Source organism: Pan troglodytes, chromosome 7 (assembly GCF_028858775.2).
Source record: "Pan troglodytes isolate AG18354 chromosome 7, NHGRI_mPanTro3-v2.0_pri, whole genome shotgun sequence".
In the NCBI taxonomy this organism is placed as follows: Eukaryota; Metazoa; Chordata; class Mammalia; order Primates; family Hominidae; genus Pan; species Pan troglodytes.
In genome coordinates this window covers 37,443,619-37,468,618 of record NC_072405.2, presented here as the reverse complement: position 1 = coordinate 37,468,618, position 25,000 = coordinate 37,443,619, and the positions used below count along the sequence as shown (strand labels likewise).

Below are 25,000 nucleotides of genomic sequence, written 5' to 3'. Positions count from 1 at the left end.
GAAAATAATAGAATCTACTTCAAAGAAAAGTACTGTCCCTCACGTACACCAGAAAAATAGGACAAAGGAGCAGAGATGCTATTAGAACCAAGCCAGGGCATGGCAGAGGGCATGGACCCCCCCCACTGGCTTCACACAGGACTCACAGGAGGCTGCAGGGCAGAGGCCATTCTTAAGCCACCCCCTGAAGGATGACACTGAGGTCCACACAGGCAGGAAAGGAGCTGAAGGAACACTGTGAGCAGAAGGATCTGTGTGAACGAAGGCTTGGGGATGAACCAGGTTGCTGTGTTCTTGACAGTACATGCGGTGGGAGTCAAGCTCAGAGTGTACAGGCCGGGCGCGGTGGCTCATGCTTGTAATCTCAGTAGTTTGGGAGGCCCAGGTGGGAGGATGGCTTGAGCCCAGCAGTTTGAGACCAGCCTGGGCAACATAGGGAGTCCCTTTCTCTGCAAAAAAAATTTAAAAAATTAGCCAGGCATGATGGCTCATGCCTGTAATCCCAGCTATTCGAGGCTGAGGCAGGGGAGGATCACTTGAGCCCGGGAGTTTGAGGCCACAGTGAACTATGATTGCACCATTGCACTCCAGCCTGGGTGACAGAGAGAGACCCTGTCTTCCAAAAAAAAAAAAAAAGAAAAGGAAAAAAAAACCATCCTGGCTAACACAGTGAAACCCCGTCTTTACCAAAAATACAAAAAATTAGCCGGGTGAGGTGGCGGGCACCTGTAGTCCCAGCTACTTGGGAGGCTGAGGCAGGAGAATGGCGTGAACCGCGGGGGGCGGAGCCTGCAGCAAGCCGAGATCGCGCCACTGCACTCCAGCCTGGGTGACAGCGAGACTCTGTCTCAAAAAAAATAAAAAATAAAAAAAAGAAAAAGTAGAGGGAGTCTGTGGGCAGAACCCAGAGAGGCGGGGCCTTATTTTTGGCGTCTTGACGTCATGTCCCAAGGAATGGCAGGGGAGTTGGACATCATGGAAGGACTTGAAAACAGAGCAGCAATAGGGCCACACGTGAATTCAAAAGTTTGTTTTAATGGTCCAGCTGAGCCCCACCCCATCCCTAGCTGTGGTGTGTAATTTTGCATTAGGAAACTATATGGTACAAATGTATGCAGTTATCAATGCAAACGTGGGGAAAAATGGTTTTGAGTTGGAGAGTGGAGGGACCGGTTAGGGGAGAAATAGCCAGAGAGATGAGGAGAGACACAGATGGGTTGGAGAGGGGTACTCTAGAATCCTGCAGAGGCCAAGTATGTGACGGGCTGGAGTGAGGGGACTTGGGTGACATCGGGTTTTGGACAGCAGTGTATAGGTCCGAGAGATGAACTATAGGGCAGGCTTGGGGAGGAAATGATTCAGTTTCATTTTTGAGGGTCTCAGGTGTCCGAGTTGAAGCCAGGTTTGGGAGCCCGAGGGGATAGTGGGGACAGTGTGGGGCCGGGTTGGCTGGGGAGCACCGAGGCAGTGGTGACACTTAGGGCCACTGAGGTGCACTGAGGTGGCGGCGCCAGGGAGGAATGAAGACAGGGCCAAGGGAGTCTCAGAAGTCCAGGGGAGGAGTGTTTTAGGAAGGACTTCATCCACATGCTTCGGAGACAGCATGGGGTGAGGATGGGGGAGACCATTTCAGGTGCAACGCTGCAGGGCTCATTGTGTGCCTGTGCAAGGTGCCTTCCGTGCAGGGCTGGGGATTAGCAAGACAAATCATATTAGGCAAGTAACTGTGATGTCTCACAGTTGTGTTAACGCTTCTGGACCTTCCTACTTTTGGTTCTTGGTTCCTTGGGGTCCCCGAGTAGCTTAGTGAGGACGTGGGAGGGGAGAGGAAAGTGGTTCGGTTCTAAAGATGAACTCACAGTTTGGCCTAATAATACTTGGAATGAGGCCAGCCTGCTTTCCATTCCTCTGTTTGTCGATGCGCCTACATATGAAAAGTGGAATTGTTTTTGCTGAACTCCACCAAGATTGAATTGATGAACTAATTAATCTTAAAAAAATAGTTTTGTTAACTATTCCAAATGCGAAATTCACCATAGGGCCTAAAATAAATCACTCTTGGGATAAGTCTTTCAATTAAAAATATAAAATATGATCCCTGATGGAAGTAGTGTTTCTATTTATTGCTATCGTGTGTTTCATCATTATTGTACAGATATTTTCTCTAGGTATAATGAAACCTTAGCAGGCTTTTTATGACTGTCTGCCAAGACTGGCTGAAGTTGAGGGGCAGGATGAATTTCGGCGTGTCGTTGGTCTTTCCACCCTGGAGTCAGCTGTGCATTGAGGTCTTTTGCAATGTGACAAATGCTGTCAAGACAAAATCATTTTTTTTGCTGTTGTTGTTGTTTTATTTGTTGTTTTTTTTTTTTTTTTGAGACAGTGTCTCGCTCTTTCGCCAGGCCGTACTGCAGTGGCGCTATCTCGGCTCACTGCAAGCTCCGCCTCCTGGGTTCAAGCCGTTCTCCTGCCTCAGCCTCCCGAGTAGTTGGGACTACAGGCGCCCGCCACCACGCCTGGCTAATTTTTTGTATTTTTAGTAGAGACGGGGTTTCATCATGTTAGCCAGGATAGTCTCGATCTCCTGACCTCGTGATCTGCCTGCCTCAGCCTCCCAAAGTGCTGGGATTATGGGCGTGAGCCACCGCACCTGGCCGACAAAATCATTTTTATTTCCAAAGTTATTTTAGGAGAAATTTTATTTTTAAGAAGTCAATAAGGTTGTATGTTTGTCATCTTTTGATTGGAGTTTTTGAGGAAATTAAGATTAGTCAATAGCATGAACAAATACCCAGTTAGCAGAATTGAATTTTGTGTTGGCTCCATCGCCTTCCTGAAAGCCGTGATGGTTTCACGCAGCCCTGGGAGGAGGTGCCAAGCATGAGTCACTCCTCTTCCAGCTGCAGTGAAAGCTGCCTTTGGACCCGAAATGTCACTGGCACTTCTCGTTATTTACCTTTTTGTCACTTTCCTGATCAAAACCAGACTCATTCCCAGAAAACCCAAAGAATCTGTATCTGGCAGAGGAGCAGGAGTGGGAAAAACTGCATGGGTCCCTGGGGACCAAGTCAGGCCCTCCCCGGAGCCTCCAGCGTTCTTACCTTGTCCACTTTGCCCCTGAGCATGGTGCTGGCTACCAGTGACTTCAGTATCGACTAGGATTTTATCTCTTTGAGTCCGCCTGTGAGGACAAATGTGCCCTAATGGCAGTAAAGCTGGGTAAGGATCCAAAACAAAGCCAGCTTCCCTCTGTGTAACTGTATCATGGCTGATTCTGAAGTGTGGTAGACATGCAGGATGTTGGAGACAGATCAGAGATTTATCTTTTTCGATTTCAGGTGGAGGGGTGTAGATTACTGGAGGAGAAGTAAAACGGGGATATCATACTCTTTCACGTTTAGACCTGAGCTATTGAGAGAGCCAGAGGTTTCCTGCGAAGTCCTTTTTAGTCCATGGTCCTGAGTTCATCTCCCTGTGAAGTACATTGAACTGGGTTGCTTCATTTTTCTTTCTTTTTTTTTTTTTCTTTTTTAATCTACCCCAACATTTTAGTAAAGGGAGGATAACTCTAGGACAGCTAAGCACATACAACGTATTGGGAAGATAGTCATTGCGTTGTCCCTGGGGAACAGTGTGTGTAGCCGGACCCTGAACCACACTTTTCACCTCTGTCAAGAGGATGGAGGTTGTAGTGCAGGAGAAAAATCGAGTGAGTAATTCCAGTGGAGCGTTTCCGCAGAGATTCGTAGGCGTCAGCTGGAGGAGGGAAGCGCGTGGTACCCAGTTTAGCATCTGCATTGGTTGCTCCCTCTGAAGCAGAGCCTGTTCCATCCCAGCGCGATTTGAGGTCCCTGTCTCAGGACAGTGGGATCAGGATAGGTGGGGTTGTGGGGGAGCATGTGAGGTTCCTCAAGGTTAAGATGACTGTTCAGGTAGAGGGCAGAGTGAGCCGTGTCTCTGTTTGTCACGCTCTGCGGGGCTGGCAGGATCTACGCATTGTGTATCTTTCAGTGTTCTCACTTTCAGTATTTGAGTAAATGAGATGGAGTTACTGCTCTGTTCTGATTGGGTAGTGCCTGCTGGGAAGAACTGCCCCTGAAGCCATCGGGGCCTGGGTGTGCCTTGGGGAAGAGGTGGCACCTCCATGATTTGTCTTTCGCCCAATTCTACGTCAAGCAGCCCAGGTGCCGACTCCAGATCAGCGGCTTAGTTTTCCTTAGGGACAGACCGCAGCCATATCAGCTGTCAAACAAAGAAAATCTAAAATATGAAACAATACTCTCAAATTAAGTAAGTTGTCTTCAGAACAGCCATGTGTGAGCTCGCCACTGTACACAAAGCAGGTGGCTTTTCTTCCTCTGAGAAACTCCATGGAGGGCTGATCTTAGTGTTCAGTCACCTGATGGTGATATCCCGGGGTATACAAGGCCACAGCTTCCCAGACAGATCATGAAATTTGAATGCAAAAATTAACATTCAAGTATGTAAATCAGCGTATGATTCATGGGAATGCCAGCGCTCCTCCGCTGAAGTATTTCAGAGCTTACGTTCTCGATGATCACGTGTTGCTGTCTCCCTTGTTCTCCTTGCTTCCTAATCAGTCCTGACCATCACACCATTTTTAAAAAGGATACCAAGTGCTGAGAGAGTTCCTAGGGAAAAGTGGCATTCTCTGAGGTGCACAGGACCCAGATCACTTAGGGCTTATTGATTTTTATGATTAGTACTTAGGTCACTGCTAAAAGCAGATGGGTTTCCAATACATTTCTGAAACCTAAGAGGCCCTTCCTCCACAATCCATCTTCAAGAGCAGTGGAGAACTCACTGTCCCCATGTCGCTGATCAGGCAATTAGTAAAGAAAACTTGCCAGGCGCGTTGGCTCACGCCTGTAATCTCAGCACTTTGGGAGGTCGAGGCTTGCGGATCACCTGAGGTCAGGAGTTCGAGACCAGTCTGAACAACATGGAGGAAACACCCCCCGCCCCCATCTCTACTAAAAATACAAAATTAGCCGGGCATGGTGGCGCATGCCTGTAATCCGAACTACTCGGGAGGCTAAGGCAGGAGAATTGCTTGAACCCAGGAGGTGGAGTTTGCAGTGAGCCGAGATTGCGCCAATGAAACTCAGTCTCAAAAAAAAAAAAAAAACCTTGAGTTAATCATTAGGATTATTCATCTGTGCAGCACTAGCTCAAACTCATATTGCACACGATTATTAAACTCCAGTGGTAAAGAAGTCAGTGACTATCAGGAGATCAAAGGGAACTTAAAGCATTTAAAAGATTTACGTCTCATCTCTTATCAGTTTTAGTACAAGCAACATTTGGGGTTTATTTCTCCCCTAGATAGGGCTGAAGTTAAAAGTGCTTTGATGGTATCACTATTTTTATGGCTCACCATGAATTTTGGAATGGTCTTTTAATCCATCAACTGATGAAATGTCTTTAATGGGAATTTACAAATAAGTTGAGAATACAATAAAATTTGATAATTCAGAGACTTCCATCATTGAGAATTTGTAATTATTTGACTTGGGTTTGACTGTAATTTATCTTTAATATCTATTTAAAATGAGAGATTTGGTAATATTTACTGTTATGCACTATATGTGAGTCAGTGGAAACACAGTCTGGGAGTAGAGAGAAGAGACACCCTCTGACTATAGAGTTGTTCATGGGTTTCTGTGGAGAACTGAGTGAAAAAGGGTATCTTGAGGCAAAAGAGCAGAAGTGGTCTCAAAGCAGAACCGAAGGGAGAATTGCAGAAGGAATACGTCTGTATTCTGTGGGAGGCAACAGGATGCAGAGTAGAAAACATGTTAGGACAGAGCTTAATGGGAGACTGTAAACTGCAGTATGGAGGGGCTGTCCAAATGTGTGTGTGGGGGTATGATTATTATTGTTGGGGAAATTAATAAAATAAGCAGGATGACAAGTAGAAGAAAAGTGCTGATCGGGCATGGTGGCTCACACCTGTAATGCCAGTACTTTGGGAGACCAAGGCAGGAGGATTGCTTGATGCTGGGAGTTTGAGTATGGGCAACATAGTGACATCCCGTCTCTACAAAAGTAGTAAAAAGATTAGCCTCATGTGGTGGCATGTAGCTGCAGTTCCCACTGCTATGGAGGCTGAGGCGGGAGAATTGCTTGAGTCTAAGAGTTAGAGGTTACATGCCCTATGATGGCGCACTCCTGCACTCCAGCCTGGGTGACAGAAACTCTGTCTCTTAAAATAGAAAAAAAAAAGTGCTTATGTAATCAAGCTTATATTCAAAGGAGCTTTAGTAATATATAACAGTTTTTTTTCTTGAGTATCTGTAATTTTTTTTTGTTTGGTTAATTGAATAACTTGAAACAAAATTGCCAATTTTGTCTTTACTAGGGCCGGTGGGAAAGTCAGCAGGATGTATCCCAAACCACAGTTTCCAGAGGAATAGCTCCTGCCCCCGCCCTCTCTGTTTCTCCCCAGAATAACCATTCTCCAGATCCAGGTAAGTTATCTTTTCACTTGTCATTTACTGTCAGAAATCTGAGCATCTTTCAGAAAGTTTAAATTAGGATTTCCTGCCAGGCAGCCACTGTTCTGCTAGATAATGTCCATCGAGTTGTTTCATTTCTCCCCTTAACAGGTTGAGTTCCATTGGCTCTGGAATGTTGGATTGATCTTGCATTGCTCTGATATATACCGCCTGATCATGATGTGTTAGCCTGTACATTGCTGGAATCTCTTTGCACCTCTTTTTTAAGGACTTTTGTGTATGTGCTCTATAGTAAATATCTGTGATGTTTTATCTTCTCATCTTCATGTCTTTGTTAGGTTTTGTTATGATCGCATTGGCTGCATAAAACGACTTGGGAAATGTTTCTCCTCATTTTTTTTTTCTGGGAGAGTTTATGTAAGATTAGTATTACCTCTTCCTTAAATGTTTCATGAAATTCCCTAGTTACATGATCCAGGCCTGGAATACTCTTTGTGGGGAGATTTTAAATTATGACTTGAGTTTCTTTTTTTTTTTTTTTGAGACAGAGTCTTGCTCTGTCACCCAGGCTGGAGTCCAGTAGTGCAATGTCGGCTCACTGCAACCTGCCCCTCCCAGGTTCAAGTGATTCTCCTGCCTCAGCCCCCCAAGTAGCTGGGATTACAGGCGCCCACCACCACGCCCAGCTAATTTTTGTGTTTTTAGTAGAGATGGGGTTTCACCACGTTGGCCAGGCTGGTCTCAAACTCCTGATCTTAGGTGATCTGTCTGCCTCAGCCTCCCAAAGTGCTGGGATTACAGGCGTGAGCTACCGCGCCCAGCAAGTTTATTTAGTATGGGAATGTTTAGATCTTTGTGTCTCCTTTTGAGTCACCTATCATAGGTTATATTTTTTTCAAGGAGTTTCTTAGTTTATCTAGATTATTAAGTTTATTTTCATAAACATCACTTTACTTTTTTTTTTTTTTTTTTTTTTTTTTTTTTTTTTTTTTGAGATGGAGTCTCACTCTGTCGCCCAGGCTGGAGTGCAGTGGTGCGATCTCGGCTCACTGCAACCTTTGCCTCCTGGGTTCAAGCGATTCTCCTGCTTCAGCCTCCTGAGTAGCTGGGACTGCAGGCATGTGCCACCATGCCAAGCTAATTTTTTGTATTTTTAGTAGAGATGGAGTTTCACCATGTTAGCCAGGATGGTTTCGATCTCCTGACCTTGTGATCTGCCGGCCTTGGCCTCCCAAAGTGCTGGGATTACAGGCATGAGCCATCGCACCTGGCCACTTTACCTTATTTTTTAAATACTTATAGGATCTCTTGTGATGTTCCTTCTTTTTATTCTGATACTGATAATTTTTATTGTCTGTTTTGAATACTTTTCTGACAGGTTTATCATATATATTAATCTGAGAACCAGTTTTTGGCTTTTTCTATTGCAATTGATTTTTTAAATTTTTCTGCATTTCACATATTTTGGTATGTTGTGCTTTTCATTTTCATTCTATTCAGAGTATTTTAAAATTTCCCTCTGATTGCTTCTTTGATCCATGACTTATCAACTAGCATTAATTCTTTTTTATTTTTGGGGGTAATCTGTATTCCAGATTGTGTTCTATCTTGGTTAATATTCTATGTGCACTATTGTGTTTGGGGACATGATGTTCTATGTATATCTAATTAGGTCACTGTGGTTTATTGCCTTGTTCAAATCCTCTGGATCTTTGCTGATTTGGTGGAGGCCTATTCTATCAGTTCTTGAGAGGGCATTAGATACCCAAATATAATTGTGAAAATTATCTGTATTTCCCTTTATACCAGTTTTTACTTCATTCATTTAGAAGCTCTGATAATTAGGTATACACACATTTAAGATTGTTATATCTTCCTGATAGAGTGGCCTTTCTATCATGAAATGTCCCTTTTATCTCTGGGAATACTCTTACCTTGAAATCTCTCTTACCTATCATTTATATATAACTGCATCAAATTTATTTACTGTTTGCACAATGTATCTTTTTCTCAGCTTTTAAAATTTTAGCCTGTATTTGTCTTTAAATTAAAAGCGATTGCCTTGTAGACAACATTTGGTTGGGTCCAGTTATTTCCCCCTGAATCTCATCTCATAGTTCCTGCCCTTCAATTGGCATGCTTCACGAACCCTTCCATTGCCTCCCATTCTGGTCCGCCATGTTTTTATTGGTTTTCTACTTGGCCATTCTGTTTTTTGTTTCACTGTAACTCCTTATTTACCTTCTTTTGGGTTAATAAAAAAAAGTTAGTATCTCATTTTATTTCCTCTTTTTGCTTTTTTGGACACCTGTATTTGTTTGCTAAAGTCTTTGCTCAGAAACCCTACTTGGCATCCTTAACTTATCAAATCGCTTAGAGTTCATATGACGTCACCCTCACCTCACAAATACAAGAACCATGCAACAGTGTAAGTCATTGACCTGTTCCTCTGGGCCCCTCATTTTGTACTGTTGTTTCATCTTTTACATATATAGGTATTCAAACCTCACTTTATGACGTTATTCTTTTTGCTTTAAAATAGCCACCTGTAGGCCGGGTGCGGTAGCTCCCACCTGTAGCCCTAGCACTTTGGGAGGCCGAGGTGTGGGTTAGTTGAGACCAGCCTGGGCAACATGGCAAAACCCCATCTCCACAAAAAAATACAAAAATCAGCCGAGCGTGGTGGTACACACTTGTAGTCCCTCTACTCAGGAGGCTGAAGTGGGAGAATTACCTGAACCTGGGAGGTTGAGGCTGCAGTGAGGCACAATTGCATCACTGTACTCAGGCCTAGGCGACAGAGTGAGATCCTTTCTCAAAAAAAAAAAAAAAAAGAAAAGAAAAGCTTGGGCTGGGTGCAGTGGCTTACGCCTGTAATCCCAGCACTTTGGGAGGCCAAGGCAGGGGGGATCACCTGAGGTCAGGAGTTCAAGACCAGCCTGGCCAACATGGGGAAACCCCTGTCTCTACTAAAAACACAAAAATTAGCCAGGTGTGGTGGCAGGTACCTGTAGTCCCAGCTCCTTGGGAGGCTGAGGCAGGAGAATCACTTGAACCTGGGAGGCAGAGGTTGCAGTGAGCCAAGATCACGCCATTGCACTCCAGTCTGGGTGACAGAGTGAGACTGTGTCTTAAAAAAAAAAAAACAAAAAACAAACCAGAAAAACACTACTTGTCTTTTGAGAGAATACAGAAAAAAATGGATAATCTTTTATGTTTTGTTTGTTTCGTTTCGTTTTGTTTTTTTCAGAGTATTTCTGGCAGTATCCAGTCTTTCCTGAAGGTCTTATTTTAATCTGATTTTCTTTCTTTTTAGCCTGAAGAATATTCTGTAGTTTTGTTTTGTTTTGTTTTGTTTTTTTGAGATGAAGTTTTGCTCTTGTCGCCCAGGCTGGAGTGCAGTGGCCCGATGTTGGCTCACCACAACCTCTGCCTCCCGGGTTTAAGTGATTCTCCTGCCTCGGCCTCCCAAGTAGCTGGGATAACAGGCATGTGCCACCACGCCTGGCTAATTTTTGTATTTTTAGTAGAGATGGGGTTTCTCCATGTTGGTCAGGCTGGTCTCGAACTCCAGGCCTCAGGTGATCCACCCGCCTCGGCCTCCCAAAGTGCTGGGATTACAGGCGTGAGCCACCGCACCCAGCCTAGTATTTCTTAAGAGTACAGTCCTCCTGGAGAAAAATGCTCTCCTTTTTTGAAAGTATCTTTATTTCACTGTTTTGTTTTGTTGTTGTTTTAAGAATATTTTCACTGGATAGAGAACTCTGAGTTGGAGGTTTTTTCATTTAGCACTTCAAAGATGTTTCCTCATCTCCAGCTCCTTCTTTTCTGCTGAGAATTCAGCCATCATTTGTCACCTCCCACTCAGTGTGGTATCTTTGTTTGGTTCACCTACTTTCAGAAGTTTCTCTTTATCTTTGTGGCAACTGTACTATGATTTGCTTAGTTATCATTTTCTTAGTATTTAACTTGCTTATCAAGTTATTGGATCCGTAAATTGATGTTTTTCAGCAATCGTGAGAAATGTTTAGACATTATTCATTAAAACTTTTCCCCCATCCTTTTCTCTCTTTCTGCTCTTTCTGAGAATCTAATTACTCATAGGTTAGATTGTTTAATATTGTCCTACAGGTCACAGAGGCTCTGTTCTTTTTTTTTTTTTTTTTTAATCTTTTTATTTTTTCTAGTTGGATAATTTTTTTCTGTGATTTCCAGGGCTCTGTTAAGCACATCCAGGGAATTTTTTCATTTCAGTCATTGTTTTTTTTTTCAGTTCTAGAATTTCCATTTGCTGCTGCTTTTCTAGTTTTAATTTCTCCGCTGATGTTCCTGGTCTGTGCACTTGTCAAGACTGTATTCTCCTTTGCATCTTTGGACTTGGTTAAGAAAGCTGCCTTAAAGTCGTGGTCTGTTAAATCCAGTATCTAGACATCTCATGGTCTATTTTTATTGATTCCTTTGTTGACTGTGGGTCATATTTAATGTTTTACCAAATGTATTTGTATATATCCATGTGATTCATACCCCAGTCAAAATGTAGGACATTGACATGACTCCAGTTAATTCCCATTCCCTGTGGTCAGCCAGTGTTCTGACGACTACTTCTCTAGATTACTTCTGCAGTTTCATAAATGGGGCCATATGATGTATGTCCTTTTTGTGTCTGTCTCTTTTGCTTACCATACGTGTTAAATTTTCCCAGATTGTTGATTGCGTTAGTCATTTATTTTTTATTGGCGAGAAATACTTCACGACCATGCATTGTGTTTGTTGAAGAAACCAGGTTCTTGTAGAGTAGACTGGCACAGTAGGCCAGGTTCTTGCACAGCAGATTCTGTTCATTCTTACTTTTCCTGTTGTGTTCCCGTGAGACTGTTGAAACGCAAAGTTCTGTCCCCTGTATTGCCTGTGAACTGGTAGGTAGAGCTAGATCCTTGATTTGATTCAGCTGATTTGAGAAGGATGCGTGTGGTAGGGTGGGTGGGTGTGGATGTGTGGTCGGGAGGTTGGAGACACATAATGTCTGATGGTCTCATTTAGTGATATGTGCGGCCTTTGATTCATTACTGGCTAGATTTTTACTTAATGAGGGATTGTCCTTACTCTAGAATGTTAGTTTAATTTGATACAAAACTCTAGATTGTAATTTTTTTCCTCATCTTTGAAATAATTGTATATTTTTGGATCTTTATTCATCTTAACCCTATTTTATTTTCTGTCTCCTCTCTTATTTTTCTCATCCTTGTTTTTGCCTTGCTGTAAATAATTGGACTTTTCTAAACTGAGGTATGATGTTATCTCTCGGCTCGGTATAGCCATCTCTTTGCTTTTTTATTTTTCAGTGGTCGCCCTCATGATTACAATGTACATCTTTAACTTTTTGCCGTATACTTACACTTAATATTCTACTGCTTTATGTAAAATGTAGAAACCTTACAGCTGTATCCATCCATTTACCAACTGAATTGCCAGTAAGTTTGGAATCCTTTCAGGGTTAGTGTGGAGAAGAGATCTGGGGGGAGTTGTGTGTATCTGTTGAGGCAAATGTATTCCTTAAGGTGACTTGCTTGTTCATTTCTAAATGTTGTGTGAATACGGCTTTTTATCACTTATGACTTGGGATTAGATTTTACTATAAATTAATAGGGGGAAGAAGTCTTAGTATATCATAAGTATACCTGTCTGTACCTCTGATCCCAGTCTTTGGAAATTAACAGCAGGTAAGAACGTAAGTTGTTCAGGGCGTCTCTCCCTGACTTTTAACAGACAACTCAAACACTACCCTTTACCCTTTTCCCAAAAGGTCAGTTTCATCATCTTCCTTCAGTAGTTATGAAAAATTAGATTGAATAAGACATAGTCCCTGACTTCAAAGAGCTTAAAGTCTAGACAAAGAGCTATACATCTGTGTCATTGGCAGTGTGACTTAAAAACCAATCCCATTTTATTCTAGGGCAGAAGTGAATGCTTGTGCCAATTAGTGACAGGATAGAGGTGAATTACTGTTCTGATGCTGATAGGAACACTGCATACTAGAGCATTTTGGCAGCACCCCAGTTACTGCTATTTAATTGAAAAAGAGACATTACTATGTTTGAGGGAAATTATGTAAACTACAATAATACTGTGTTTCTCTAATATTTTTTAAGGATACCTTTGGTTTTTGTTAGATTTGCTGACAAGTGATGTCTGTCAAATGTACAGGAAAGAAGATGTCTATGTAATTGTATTTGTTTTATCTTTTTCCCCTGTAATATGGGCAGGACTCAGTAACCTCGCAGCATCCTACTTGAATCCTGTCAAATCCTTCGTGCCGCAAATGCCAAAGCTCCTCAAGTCTCTCTTTCCCGTCCGCGATGAGAAGAGGGGCAAGCGGCCGTCTCCCCTCGCACACCAGGTAAAAAGCACCGAGAAAACAGCTGTGAACGTTTTTCTAATAAACCGGTGCTCTGTGTTACGCCAAAGCTGGAGGTGGAGGTGCGGCCTCTGGGTGGGGGCTAAACTGGGTTTTTAAACCCAGAAACAGCTGTCGGTCATTTCTCCTCCACTCTCTTCAGAGATAACAGAGCTGTTTAAACTTACGGACACACTCCTTCCTTTCTGCTTTTAAAAAGTGCCAAGGACACTGCTAATGTGATGTATGGTAATAACACTTAGAGCAGCGGTAGTAAAATTTATGAAGTGCACTTAGCGTTGTTTGTGTATTGCCAAGTAGAAAATGTAATTCTATTTTTATTTTTTGATTTCATTTGTTTTTTCAAACAATTTTATATCATGAGTGCCCTTCCCTCTCAACCTCTGTTTTCTCTACTGTGGATAACCTGTTCTTTCACTGAAAAGTGATCACCTGTCTTATTTCCTTTTTTCTTAAAACTCTTTACCCAGCTCTAGGGTAAGTATTAGAGCAAATGCGAAAAGGTTTTCCAAACAATCAGGAAACTGCTCTTATGCAATAGTGAATGGGAACCCCATTGGAAATGCAATTACCAGCGTTATATAGGTGTTAACTCAGCAGAAAATGATAAATGAGGATTTATTTATACTCATTCAAAAACACATACAGGGCAAGTTCTGTTGTCCAAATAGGTCTTTTGACATCAGCTTCTCCACGTTCTTCTAAACATTCAAGTTGCAGTAATCCAGGTGAATCGTCTGAGACTTAACTAAAGAATTTTCTAAGTGCATGAATGCATATTCAGGGGAGAAGGAATTAGTTTTATCAGGCTGCCATGCAGATATGTAATTTTTAAAAATCTAGCTTTATATGAGCATATAAATAAGCATACACATACAGTAGATGAAACAATTAAAACCAAGATTTTGCAGCTGTTTAAATTGTATTTAGACACATGGTGGGGCTTGAGAGTTACTGAAATGAATCTATGACTGCAGGAGCCTAGTCCTGTGGGGACTGAGGTAGGCAGTGATTATTTTTCCCAGTGCTTTTTTTCCCCAGAGATCCACCAGAACTGAACCAGTGGGTCATTATTGTGTACGTTATTCACTTCTAAACTTCTGCATCATTGTTTCACAAAGTGTGATTCATGAACTGTCAGATTTAGGAGCTGTTTTAAAAAATAGTTTCTCGGCCTGCGCTGGGAACCCATAGCTAACTTGGAGAGACCTTGTAATCTGCATTTATAAGTGCCTGTCTGTGGTGATTCTTATTTTTATTCAGTGAAGTCTGCTATCCAGTGTTTTCAGTTGCTGTTTGGTGAAGGCAGAGTCACGTAGGTTGAAGGAAATTGGAATCACGTTGGAAGTCGGAGTCAGCCTGCCATCGTTACTATTCTCCTTTAAAGCTATTTTCAGTTTTCCATGTAGCAAGTCACATCACCTGCTACCTGTAGAACTTACTTATGCTCTTACTGTTTTGGCAATGAGTGATTAGCTCTCTCTGGAAGTGAGAGGAACAACAGTGTGTTAGAAACAAATGTAGTGATTGGAGAATAACTATAATTTATAATGCCCAGGTTAGAGGTTACCTTGAAATATGTAAAAGATTTCTTAAGCAATTTTTATTCATTTACTCCAGTCTGTTCATTTATTGTTTGAGCACATATGAGCAAAGGTTTGGGAAAACTGGCCTCATACAAATATTTTGTATTTCACAAAAATATAAAATATATGGCCGAGTGCAGTGGCTCACACCTATAACCCCAGCCCTCAGGGAGGCCAAGGCAGGTGGCTCACCTGAGGTCAGGAGTTTGAGACCAGCCTGGCCAACATGGCGAAACCCTGTCTTTACTACAAAAATTAGCTAGGCGTGCTCCTGTAGTCATAGCTACACAGGAGGCTATGAGAATTAGAATGAGGCTATGAGGCATGAGAGTCGCTTGAACGCGGGAGGCAGAGGTTGCAGTGAGCCAAGATCATGCCACTGCATTCCAGCCTGGGTGACAGAGTGAGACTCTGTCTCAAAGTAAATAAATAAAAATAAAAATATATAAAGTATATAAATCTAAAACTGGTCTTGATGAAGATACCTGGTAGTAAAACCAGAACATTCCAGTTGGTCTGTGAGAACTCTGCTCCTTGGAAGGCATTTCCCTTTTCTCAGGGTGGCCAGGGAGCTCCCCCTTGCCCACACCGCCTTGTCCTCATCCTGCAGACTTGGCGTCAACATAATGCTGGAAACACTTACATCTCCAGGCTTCAGTGCAACTTCCTTCGCCTGACTTCCCTTCCCTCGGTCCGCGATCCTCTCCTGGGACTGTAGATTCCATCAAGTCTTTACATCCAGTGCCCAGAGCTCCAACGGGGGCGTTCTTTTTTGTTTTTAAACCTGTTTCCTTCCATGCATAAATCTCATTGAGTTCCGTGGCTTTAGCTGTTTAAACAGAGTAGCCAGAATGATCTTTCACAGCCTCACAGTCGTCAGTGGTGTGACACCTTCCAGTGTCTCCCACTGAAAGGAGTGAAATGTGAATTTCTCACTGTGGCTCACAGTGCCCTGCAGGGCCTGTCCCCCGGCCTTGAATCTTCATTCTTCTTTATTCGCTCACCAGTACTAAGCCAGATAAGCCGCCTTTTTAGCCTATAAGCATGTGAAGCGCCTTCAGTCTAAGAGCTCTGGCGCTGGCCCTGCCACCCACCCAGGCTGCTCTTCCCAAAGGCCTCCCATAGAACATTCAGGAAAGGCCACTCTGAGGAAGGACGTCTGAGTCTAGAGTGGGCTTTGTTGAACAGCCACACCAGAACAGCCTCCACCATACACGCAGGCACTACATTACCATTTCTTTCTCTTTTTTTCTTTTTTGAGACAGAGTCTTGCTCTGTTGCCCAGGCTGGAGTGCAGTAGTGCAATCTTGGCTCACTGCAACCTCCACTTCCTGGGTTCAAGGGATTCTTCTGCCTCCTCCTCCTGAGTAGCTGGGATTACAGGCGCCTGCCACCACACTTGGCTGATTTTTGTATTTTTAGTAGAGACGGGGTTTCGCCATGTTGGCGAGGCTGGTCTCGAACCCCTGACCTCAAATGATCTACCCGCCTCAGCCTCCCAAAGTGCTGGGATTATAGGCGTGAGCCATCACACCAGGCCCATTTCTGACCTTTTTATCGGGAGTTATTGTTTGGTTTATATGTTTATCAATTATCCCTCTCCACAATATTCCTTGAGGGCAAGGCTTGTTGTGCCAGAATGGTGCCTGGTACATAGAAGATGCAAAATGTCTATTGTTTGACATGTGAACAGATTATAATAATATTATTTTAGAGACAGGGTCTTGGTATGTCGCCCAGTCTGGAGTGCAGTGGTGCGATGATAGCTCACTGCAGCGTTGAACTCCTGGGCTCAGGGAATCCTCCACCCTCAGTCTCCCAAGGAGCTAGGACTACAAGTGCGCTCCACCACGCCCAGCTAACTTTTTAAATATTTTTATTTTTAGAGACAGAGTCTCGCTGTGTTGCCCAGGTTGGTCTTGAACTCCTGGGCTCAAGTCCTCCCGTCTGGTATCCCAAGTGGCTGGGATTATAGGTGTGAGCCACCATGCCCAGACTGTAATATTAGATTGTGGGTCCCAAGTGCTACTCAGTGGTAGACAGGACTGTGTTTACAGCTTAGAGGTGAAAGAAGCATGGCTGAGTGGGGATTAGAGGGATGAAGACATATTTAAGAACCTTCTTTTCCTAGGTTGGTGGAAGTGCTAAAGAACATTTCCAAAGGAGAGAGAAATCTTAGCTTTTCATTTTGGATTTAGTTGATCAGAGACGCTCTTGGTTATCTCATTTTCACTGACCATCTCTACTAAAGCTCTGTGAGAAATAAATTAGAATTGTAGATGATAATGTCAAGAAAACTTTTTCTTACTTGGGTCACACTTCAGGGTACAACAAGTGAAGCATACTTTAAATATGCTTTGAATATGCTTTATGCTTTCACTTGTTGTACTCTGAAGTGTGTTTCTTCTCTGAAAAAGGGCATTTTTAGTGCCTGTGGAATTGCAAATAACAGGAAGAAGAAAAATGCTGTATTGGCTAGACTCCTTTAGTGTTCCTCATTTTTTTAAAATAGTAATCTTTGTTATAATGGAGTTCCATGCACTTGAAAATCAGATTTGATACCTACAATGTGAAGTTTGGACTTTTAAAACAATCTCTACTCCCCCTCCTGGGGGTTCTACAGGAACAAGATAATCAACCAGTCTTTGCCTCAGAGTTTGTTCTTACCAGGAAGTAAAGGGAGTGGGGAGGATTGTATATGTAAGCCAGGATTGTATATGTGAGCCACCCTGCCCAGCAAGACCCTATTTTTAAGGTGTTTAGATTAGCAGATATTCTTTAAGTAAGTATCTTTAATCCTTCATGGGCACTTGAAAAACGAATAACCATCATTTTGGATGAAGTGAGTATTACAGCCTTTAAAATATATAATTTTTTTTTAAGATGGAGTCTCCCTCTGTCGCCCAGGCTGGAGTACAGTGGTGCAATCTCAGCTCACTGCAACCTCTGCTTCTCAGGTTCAAGCGATTCTCCTGCCTCAGCTTCCCAAGTAGCTGGGATTACAGGCGCCTGCCACCATGCCCCGCTAATTTTTGTATTTTTAGTACAGACGGAGTTTCACCATGTTGGCCAGGATGGTCTCGATCTCTTGATGTCGTGATCCGCCTGCCTCAGCCTCCCAAAGTGCTGGGATTACAGGCGTGAACCACTGCGCCCAGCCAAAATATATATGTATAATCTTCTTATATAAATATTTGAATAAGTTTATTATTATGTAGATGTTTTATTTTTCTTTTTTTAATTTATTTTTTGTGACAAGGTCTCGCTCTGTTGCCCAGGCTGGAGTGCAGTGGCGTGATGATAGCTCTCTTAGAATTTTTGTTCTCTCAGACCTCCCCCGTCTTAACAGCTCTAGATGAGTCTCCCACATCTCATCTGGGAAACGCTTCGTCATTCTACAGTTGTCTCGCCAGGGTGCTTCCTAAAGTGAGGAGTCCAGAAATGAGAAGAGTTCCCCCTGGGCTTGCAAATGCTGGCAGTGTTTCCTTCCTCGTCTAAATGGTGGCCTCTACCGACGCAGCGTGGAACTGCGCTTGGGTGGGCTTGCTTTTGAAAGGTGTTAGCTCATTGTGCTGTTGGTCGGGTAACATCACCAGGTTTTTTGTCTGTTGATACTCTTGTCACTATACTACTTCTCTTTTATTATGTGGTCTAATTGATGTGTGAAAGTAATGAGGAACTTCAGATTCATTCCTAGAATTTTTTATCTTTGATGTTGTTTTAACATTCCCAGGATATCAAGATCTTTCTGAGTAATTTTTTAAATAATGCATACATTCTGGCTGTCCACACGCTTCTAAAGCTGTAATCTCTCTGCATTTGAGACTATTGAAATATTGAACATAATAAGGCCTAAGGCAGGGCTCTGTACCTGGAAGTAGACATCACTTGTCAAGCCACAGAGTGACAGACCAGCACATTTCAGTTCCAAGTAGCTGGTAACTACCTTCTCCACTCCACACTTCTCCCTCTTTCTACCAAAGAGTTTGTGGGAGACTGTGTTATATACATTATGGAATTAAAGTCGCCCTGCAGCCAGGGCCTTCCTCTGTGTCACCAATCAAGTAAGCCTGAAGCAGAGTGGATGTTGATGACGGTGGCTGGACTGCCCTGCGCACACACTGGCGTGACTGCGGCTCTGCGTGAGGCATCCAGTGCTGGACTTAGCAGCACCTTAAAGAAATACTCAAGTACCCGGAACCTTCCTCTCTGTTTTGAGTCTTGTGCTTTATTTTTGTTTACTAGTGCCTGTTAGTGCACCAATTTCAATAGTCGTTGACCATTAAATGATTGTAAAATAAGCAGTATCAGATATTTCAATGTTTAGATAACATCAAGATAAAGTCCAGAAGAATACAGGCCCATTCATATGCCTAAAAGGAATCTGGATCAATAGTACAATATAGGAAGGGGGAAATAGTGATACTAATATGGCATAAAGACTTAGATAGTCAACATTGCTTAAGGGTTATAATGTGAAACAGCACAAAAACAAAACACCCCGAATGGTTTGGGGATCGACATGGAAACCAAGCAAGTCATGTTTAATAACACACTTCCTGAAACCATTTGTCTCCCATTTCCCACCTGTCATGAAAGAGACAAACTGCTTTTTTATTTTATTTTATTATTTGAGACCAGGTCTTGCTTGTCACTCAGGCTGGAGTGCAGTGGTGCAATGATCGCTTACTGCCGCCTTGAACTCCTTGGCTCAGGTGATCCTCTAACCTCAGCCTCCCAAGTAGCTGGGACTAAAGGTGTGTGAGATGATGCCTGGCTAATTAAAAAAAAAACTTTTTTTTAAATTGAGACAGGTCTCAAACTCCTGGCCTCAAGTAATCCTCCGGCTTAGTCACCCACATATGTTTTTATTCCAGTTTAGCTTGGAGACTTAAAACTTCTCTGAACAGTTGTAATAATGCAGAAACTCACACTATCCTATCTAAACAAAACCCCAGCCCCCAACCTGGGCTCTCTTTGATATTATTAGATGACACTTAGATTACTGTACTTGGTGCTGGATTTATTACTACTAGAAATGCAGTGACCAGTTGGAATTGTTTCAGAGAATAACATCAAAAATGATTTATGAGGAAGGATTAAAGGAGTTACTTATAGCTTCACCAAACAATGACTAAGAGAGCTGACTATATAAGCATTCAAGGGATACCAGCACCAAGGAGGGGAAGGATTGTTAGGGATGGTTTTGCTAAAGCAGTGGAGGGTCCTAGTAGGGCCATAGAAATGAAATTAACAGAGAGAATGGTGACAGCTGACAGTGGGAAAATGGTTTAGAGATAGCAAGGTACCCCTTTTTTTTTTTTTTTTTTTTTTGGATACGGGCTCTTGTTCTGTCGCCCAGGCTGGAGTGCAGTGGTGCTATCACAGCACACTGTGGCCTCAACCTCTTGGGCTCAAGGCATCCTCCCATCCCAGCCTGGCTCTCTTTAAAAAAAAAAAAAAAAAAAAGTATTTCTGTTACTTAAAAACAGGAAGTTAGACTGGGTGCTGTGGCTCACACCTTTATCTCAGCACTTTGGGAGGCCAAGGCAGGCAGATCACTTGAGCTCAGGAGTTCGAGACTAGCCTGGGCAACATAACAAGACCCCTGTCTCTACTAAAAATTAAAAAAAAAATTACGTGGGTGTGGTGACACACACCTGTCTCAAAAATAAAATAAAAACAGAAAGTTTATGAGAATATAAAATAATCCAGGTAAGGACTGAGGAATAGAATGGGTCCTGTTTTTACCAGTCATTCCTTATATTTTGTTATGTTAAGTGGAAAAGAGGTACACAAGTTGTGTAGTGAAGGAATGATTATTATCAAAAAATACTTTTCATTAGAGTGTCCTTCACATTTTCAGACAAGAATGTTCAGTTCCCTCCCTCATGCAAAGATACACAGACCCATAACCGCAGAGAAGCTTTAATGAAAACCTGGATGCTTATTAACCTGTTCTTTGGAATCAGCAGGTTCTCAGGTGAAGATGTTATTATTTTCCTGTTACTTTTTCTTAATATTGTTTATCAAATGGAAACGGAAAGGTTCCTGGATCTTTTTTTTTGTAAGACAAAAGTCAACAGTTTATTCAGAAAGTTTAAAAACAAAGATATTCGTATAATTTACAAGATCTTTTGGTTTGAACATATTCATAAGGACTTATGTTTCTCATTTTTATGGAGATTTGTTTTTGTTTGTAATCAATTTCTGTCTGAGTTCCAGAAATGCAAAAATACTGCACTGAAAGAGGTGGCAGCTGACAAAATTGCTGTCTTTGACCTTCTGATGCAAGTTTAGTAACTAATCTGGAAAATAATGAACTGCAATTAATGAAATCTGTACTCATATTCAAGTGTGTTTCTCAGACAGCACATAAAATAATTGAAGGAACTTCCTGCTCTCTAATTAGTTAGATTGAATTAATTTGGCATAATAGCTTTTTTTTCATGTATCTAGAAGTTTGTGTTCAGATGAAGCTATTTATGTACTTCAAAGTTAGGAACTGTAAATGGCATCTTTGATGAATCTGGAGAATTAAAGAGTTAATGGTCAGATTTAATTTCCACTATCAAAAGCGCAGTCACAATGCCGGCCTGTCTTGATTTATGTGTCTGTCCCTTTTGGTTAGGGCTGCCTTATCAACAGCAGGGATATTTTTCTCCTATTTCAACATAGCCTCACGTGTGGTAGGTAGATAAAGGCTTGTGTAGAAAGAGCACCCCTCTGCCCATCTCTGATGCTAATTGAAAAGATGTCTGTATAATTATCCATCTTCCATTACTGTGATTCTTCCTTATATAAAACAGGGAGAAACAAGCACAAATACTAATTCTTGCCTTGTACACAAGGATGATGTTTTGAGCTAACATACTTCTTTGATTAAATGAATTATATAAACACGTATCCTTGTGTCTCAAGTAAAGGTTCAACATCCTAACTAAAAGAAGAAAACACGGTCAGGTGCGGTGGCTCACGCTTGTAATCCCAGCACTTTGGGAGGCCGAGGTGGGCGGATCATGACATCAGGAGTTTGAGACCAGCCTGGCCATCGCAGTGAAACCCCATCTCTACTGAAAGAAATACAAAAATTAGCTGGGCGTGGTGGTGGGCGCCTGTAATCCCAGCCACTAGGGAGGGTGAGGCAGGGGAATCGCTTGAACCCTGGAGGCGGAGGTTGCAGTGAGCCGAGATTGAACCACCACACTCCAGCCTGGGTGACAGAGCGCAACTCCGTCTTAAAAAACAAACAAACAAAAAACACATCTAGGCCTTGTTCCCAGCCTTCATTTTTCTTAAACTTTCAGGTTATTTAAAAAATAACATATATGAGCATTTTCTCTGTAGTTTAATACCACCCATCTTAAGCAGCTATAGATATAGTATGCTGTATTTCACTTGTTCTGGAGTTAACAAAGAGTTTTTTTTAAAAAATTCAGGGCAACTGATTTCTGTTCAGTTTAGGGAGGAGTTTTTAGGCACTCCTGTCATTGTTAAAAGACTCTTATCACTCTTTTAGTTTTCCAGAATCACAGCATTTTGCTGTCTAGCCTTGCCCCATAAATTTGTAGGTAATATAGTGGACATACTTAGAGATGTCAGAGTTGTCTTCACAATCAGGTTTAGTAGCTGATCTGAAAAATAATGAAATGTAACTAAAATTCCCTTCAGCAAGTAAGAGGATTTCTGAGGCAGTAAAGAAGTCGATTGAAGAGGTGCATCTGCTAGCCATTTTTTAGGAATGGGGTTCATTTTATTCTGTAGACCGAGTGTTGCCATACTTTATTTTATAAAGGAACAGATTGTAAATATTTTAGGATTTGCATGCCATGTGGTCTCTGTCAAAACTAGCTACAGACAGTATTAAACAAATGAGTCTGGCTGTGTTCCAGTAAAACTTGATAACCTGAAATTTGAATTTTACATAATTTTTATGTTATGAAATATTCTTTTGATTTGTTTCAGTCATTAAGAATGTAAAAGCCATTTCTTATTTCTAGCACATATTAAGCTGGTGACAAGCTGGATGAAGGCTTTTTTTTTTAGACAGGGTCTTGCTCTGTTGCCCAGGCTGGAGTGCAGTGGTGTGATCATGGCTCATTGCAGCTTTGACCTCCTGGGCTCAAGTGATCCTCCCATCTCAGCCTCCCAAGTAGCTGAGACTACAGGTGTACACCACCATGGCTGGCTAATTTTTAAATTTTGATTTTGTAGAGACGGGGTCTCCCTATGTCACACCGGCTGGTCTTGAATTGCTGTGCTCAAGCAATCCTCCTGCCTCAGCCTCCGGAAGTGCTGGGATTATGTGTGTGAACCACTCTGCCCAACAAGACCCTATTTTTAAAGTTTTCAGATTAGCAAACATTCTTTAAGCATCCTTAATCCTTCATGGACACTTGAAAAACTAATAACTCTTTTTGGATGAAGTGAGCATTATATCTTTTAAAATATATGTGTATAATTTTCTTATATGAATGTTTAAATCAGTTTTAAGTATTATGTAGAAGTTTTATTTTTTTTTAATTTATTTTTTCTGACAAGGTCTTGCTCTGTTGCCCAGGCTGGAGTGCAGTGATGTGATCATAGCTCACTGCAGCTTCGAACTCCTGGGCGCAAGTCCTCCTGTCTCAGCCTCTCGAGTAGCTGGGACCACAGGAGTGTGCTACCATGCCTGGCTAATTAAAAACTTTTTTTTTGTAAAAATGAGGCCTTGGTATGTTGCCCAGGCTGTTATGTAGAAGTTTGTAAAGTAAACTGGCTAGATACTAAAAATCAGAAGCGATATCTTTTCCGGTAACTCTGGAAATACTAGTATTTAAGATTTTATTTATATAGTACTTAGAATAAGTTAGACTATAATACATATCTAATGTCTTATAGACCACGTGAATGGTGTCATTCACTTATAGGCAGTGATAAAATAATTTACTTGTTGATAGGAAAAATAGGCCTTTTAATTGTTTTGTGTAACTGAAATTAAATAGGAATATAAATGTTAGACCTTGAGTGCCTAGTTTTAAGGAGCACAGGGACTAGTTTTGCTCACACTGCACCCCCAGTGCCTACCACAGTCTTTAGAATGTAGTAGGTACCTGGTACATATTTGCGAATGAGTAAATAAATGAAATCTTAGGTTCTTTGTTTGAAAGAAAGTGGAATTCATCTTGGAATGACTTTGGGACTGATTCAGTTAATTTGAAACTTGTGATTTCTAGATCAGATGAAATTATTGACTGCTTAAACATGTACTTTTAGTAAGCCAACTTAGAAATATCCAGGAAGACGAGACACAAAATTCCAATGAAGTACTTTACAAATGTGCCGAGAGCTTCCAGCGTACCTGGCACCACACCAGGAATTTTAATGTGCCATCTCAACAACACGACTGAGTTAGACAAGCACCATGCAATAGATATATAATGCGAGCCATGTATGCAAGTTACAATTTCCTAGTAGCCACGTTTAAGGAAGTAAAAAGAATACAGGTCAGATTAATTTTAATAACATTTGTTTAACCTAGTGTATTGAAAATACTGTCATATCAACTGTAGTATAAAAAAAGGTTGAGATATTCCCATCCTTCTTTCTGTACAAAGTCCTTGAAATCAGGTGTGTATTTTACATTTCTAGCACATTGCAATTCAGACACTAAAGTTCCGTCGGAAATACTTGATCTGCATTTAGAATTCATAAAATTTATGGTTGAAAAAGCAGACCCACATGCCGAGGCTGTTCTAAACATACTTGAAAGCATTTCAGTGTTTAAGGTTATGCTTTATTAATTAAAATAAAAAATGGACTTTCTGAGTCACATGAGCCTCATTCTCAGTGCTGGGTCACCACCAGTGGCTGGTGGCTGCCATGTCAGGGCTGCTGCCCTGTTGGGGAAATGGGGAGGGTGCACACCTGTCTCAGGTTACAGAGCCTCGGGAGTGGCAGAACTGAGCTTTCCGTTGAGAAAGCACGGTTAAATGCTCACGTGTGACTGTAAGAGATTTCACTGACAGTGATTAGGAGTAACCAAGTCATTGTATTTGTGGAATGAATCAATCAGTAGAGCGTTTGCAGGAGGGACAGATTGAGCCGCAGAAATACACCATGCAGGACCTGCCAGCGTTTCCCTGTCTGCTGCAGTGGGAAACCCTGGCAGCTGCAAGGTGGAGAGCGACATGGGACATGGTCACTTTTGTTTTTCGGAAAGCTCCCTCCAGCTGTAGTTTGGAAAGTGGATTTGAAGAGAATGGAGTTAGAAGACGCTATTTGAGTGCGGGTAGAATCCTCAGCAAGGATTATCACGTGGGTCAGAAACCCACGGTTGCCTTCTGGTGTTGAGTCCTTCGAGGCACTGCTTGGAGGGGCATGTGGCAGGCAGGGGCACAGTGGCTTGGGCAGGGGTCGGCAGCCACCAGTCTGCTTCCCTGGTGACACCGCTTAGAGAACTCATGTAGATGGGATCATCCCCTTGCAGATACGTGTGGAAGCCCAGAGGTGATCAGGTTTTTACACAAAAGTTAGAATGC

General features: G+C 42.1%; 1 protein-coding gene across 7 annotated transcripts in view; it reads left to right on the top strand.

The window, feature by feature from the left end:
- Positions 1–25,000, top strand: part of KIF13B (kinesin family member 13B) — a 193,805-nt gene that overhangs the window by 155,478 nt on the left and 13,327 nt on the right. For 6 of the 7 annotated variants that reach the window (XR_010159235.1, XM_063816266.1, XM_016959285.4 and 3 more), the window contains 2 exons: positions 6,383–6,491; positions 12,743–12,876. Coding sequence is in view for 6 of the 7 variants with exons in the window: in XM_063816266.1 (XP_063672336.1) it covers positions 6,383–6,491; positions 12,743–12,876 (243 nt within the window). In the remaining variant the exon portion in view is untranslated. Of the gene's footprint in view, positions 1–6,382; positions 6,492–12,742; positions 12,877–17,739; positions 17,867–25,000 lie in introns of those variants that run through there. The other variant, XM_016959287.4, reaches the window with a different exon arrangement.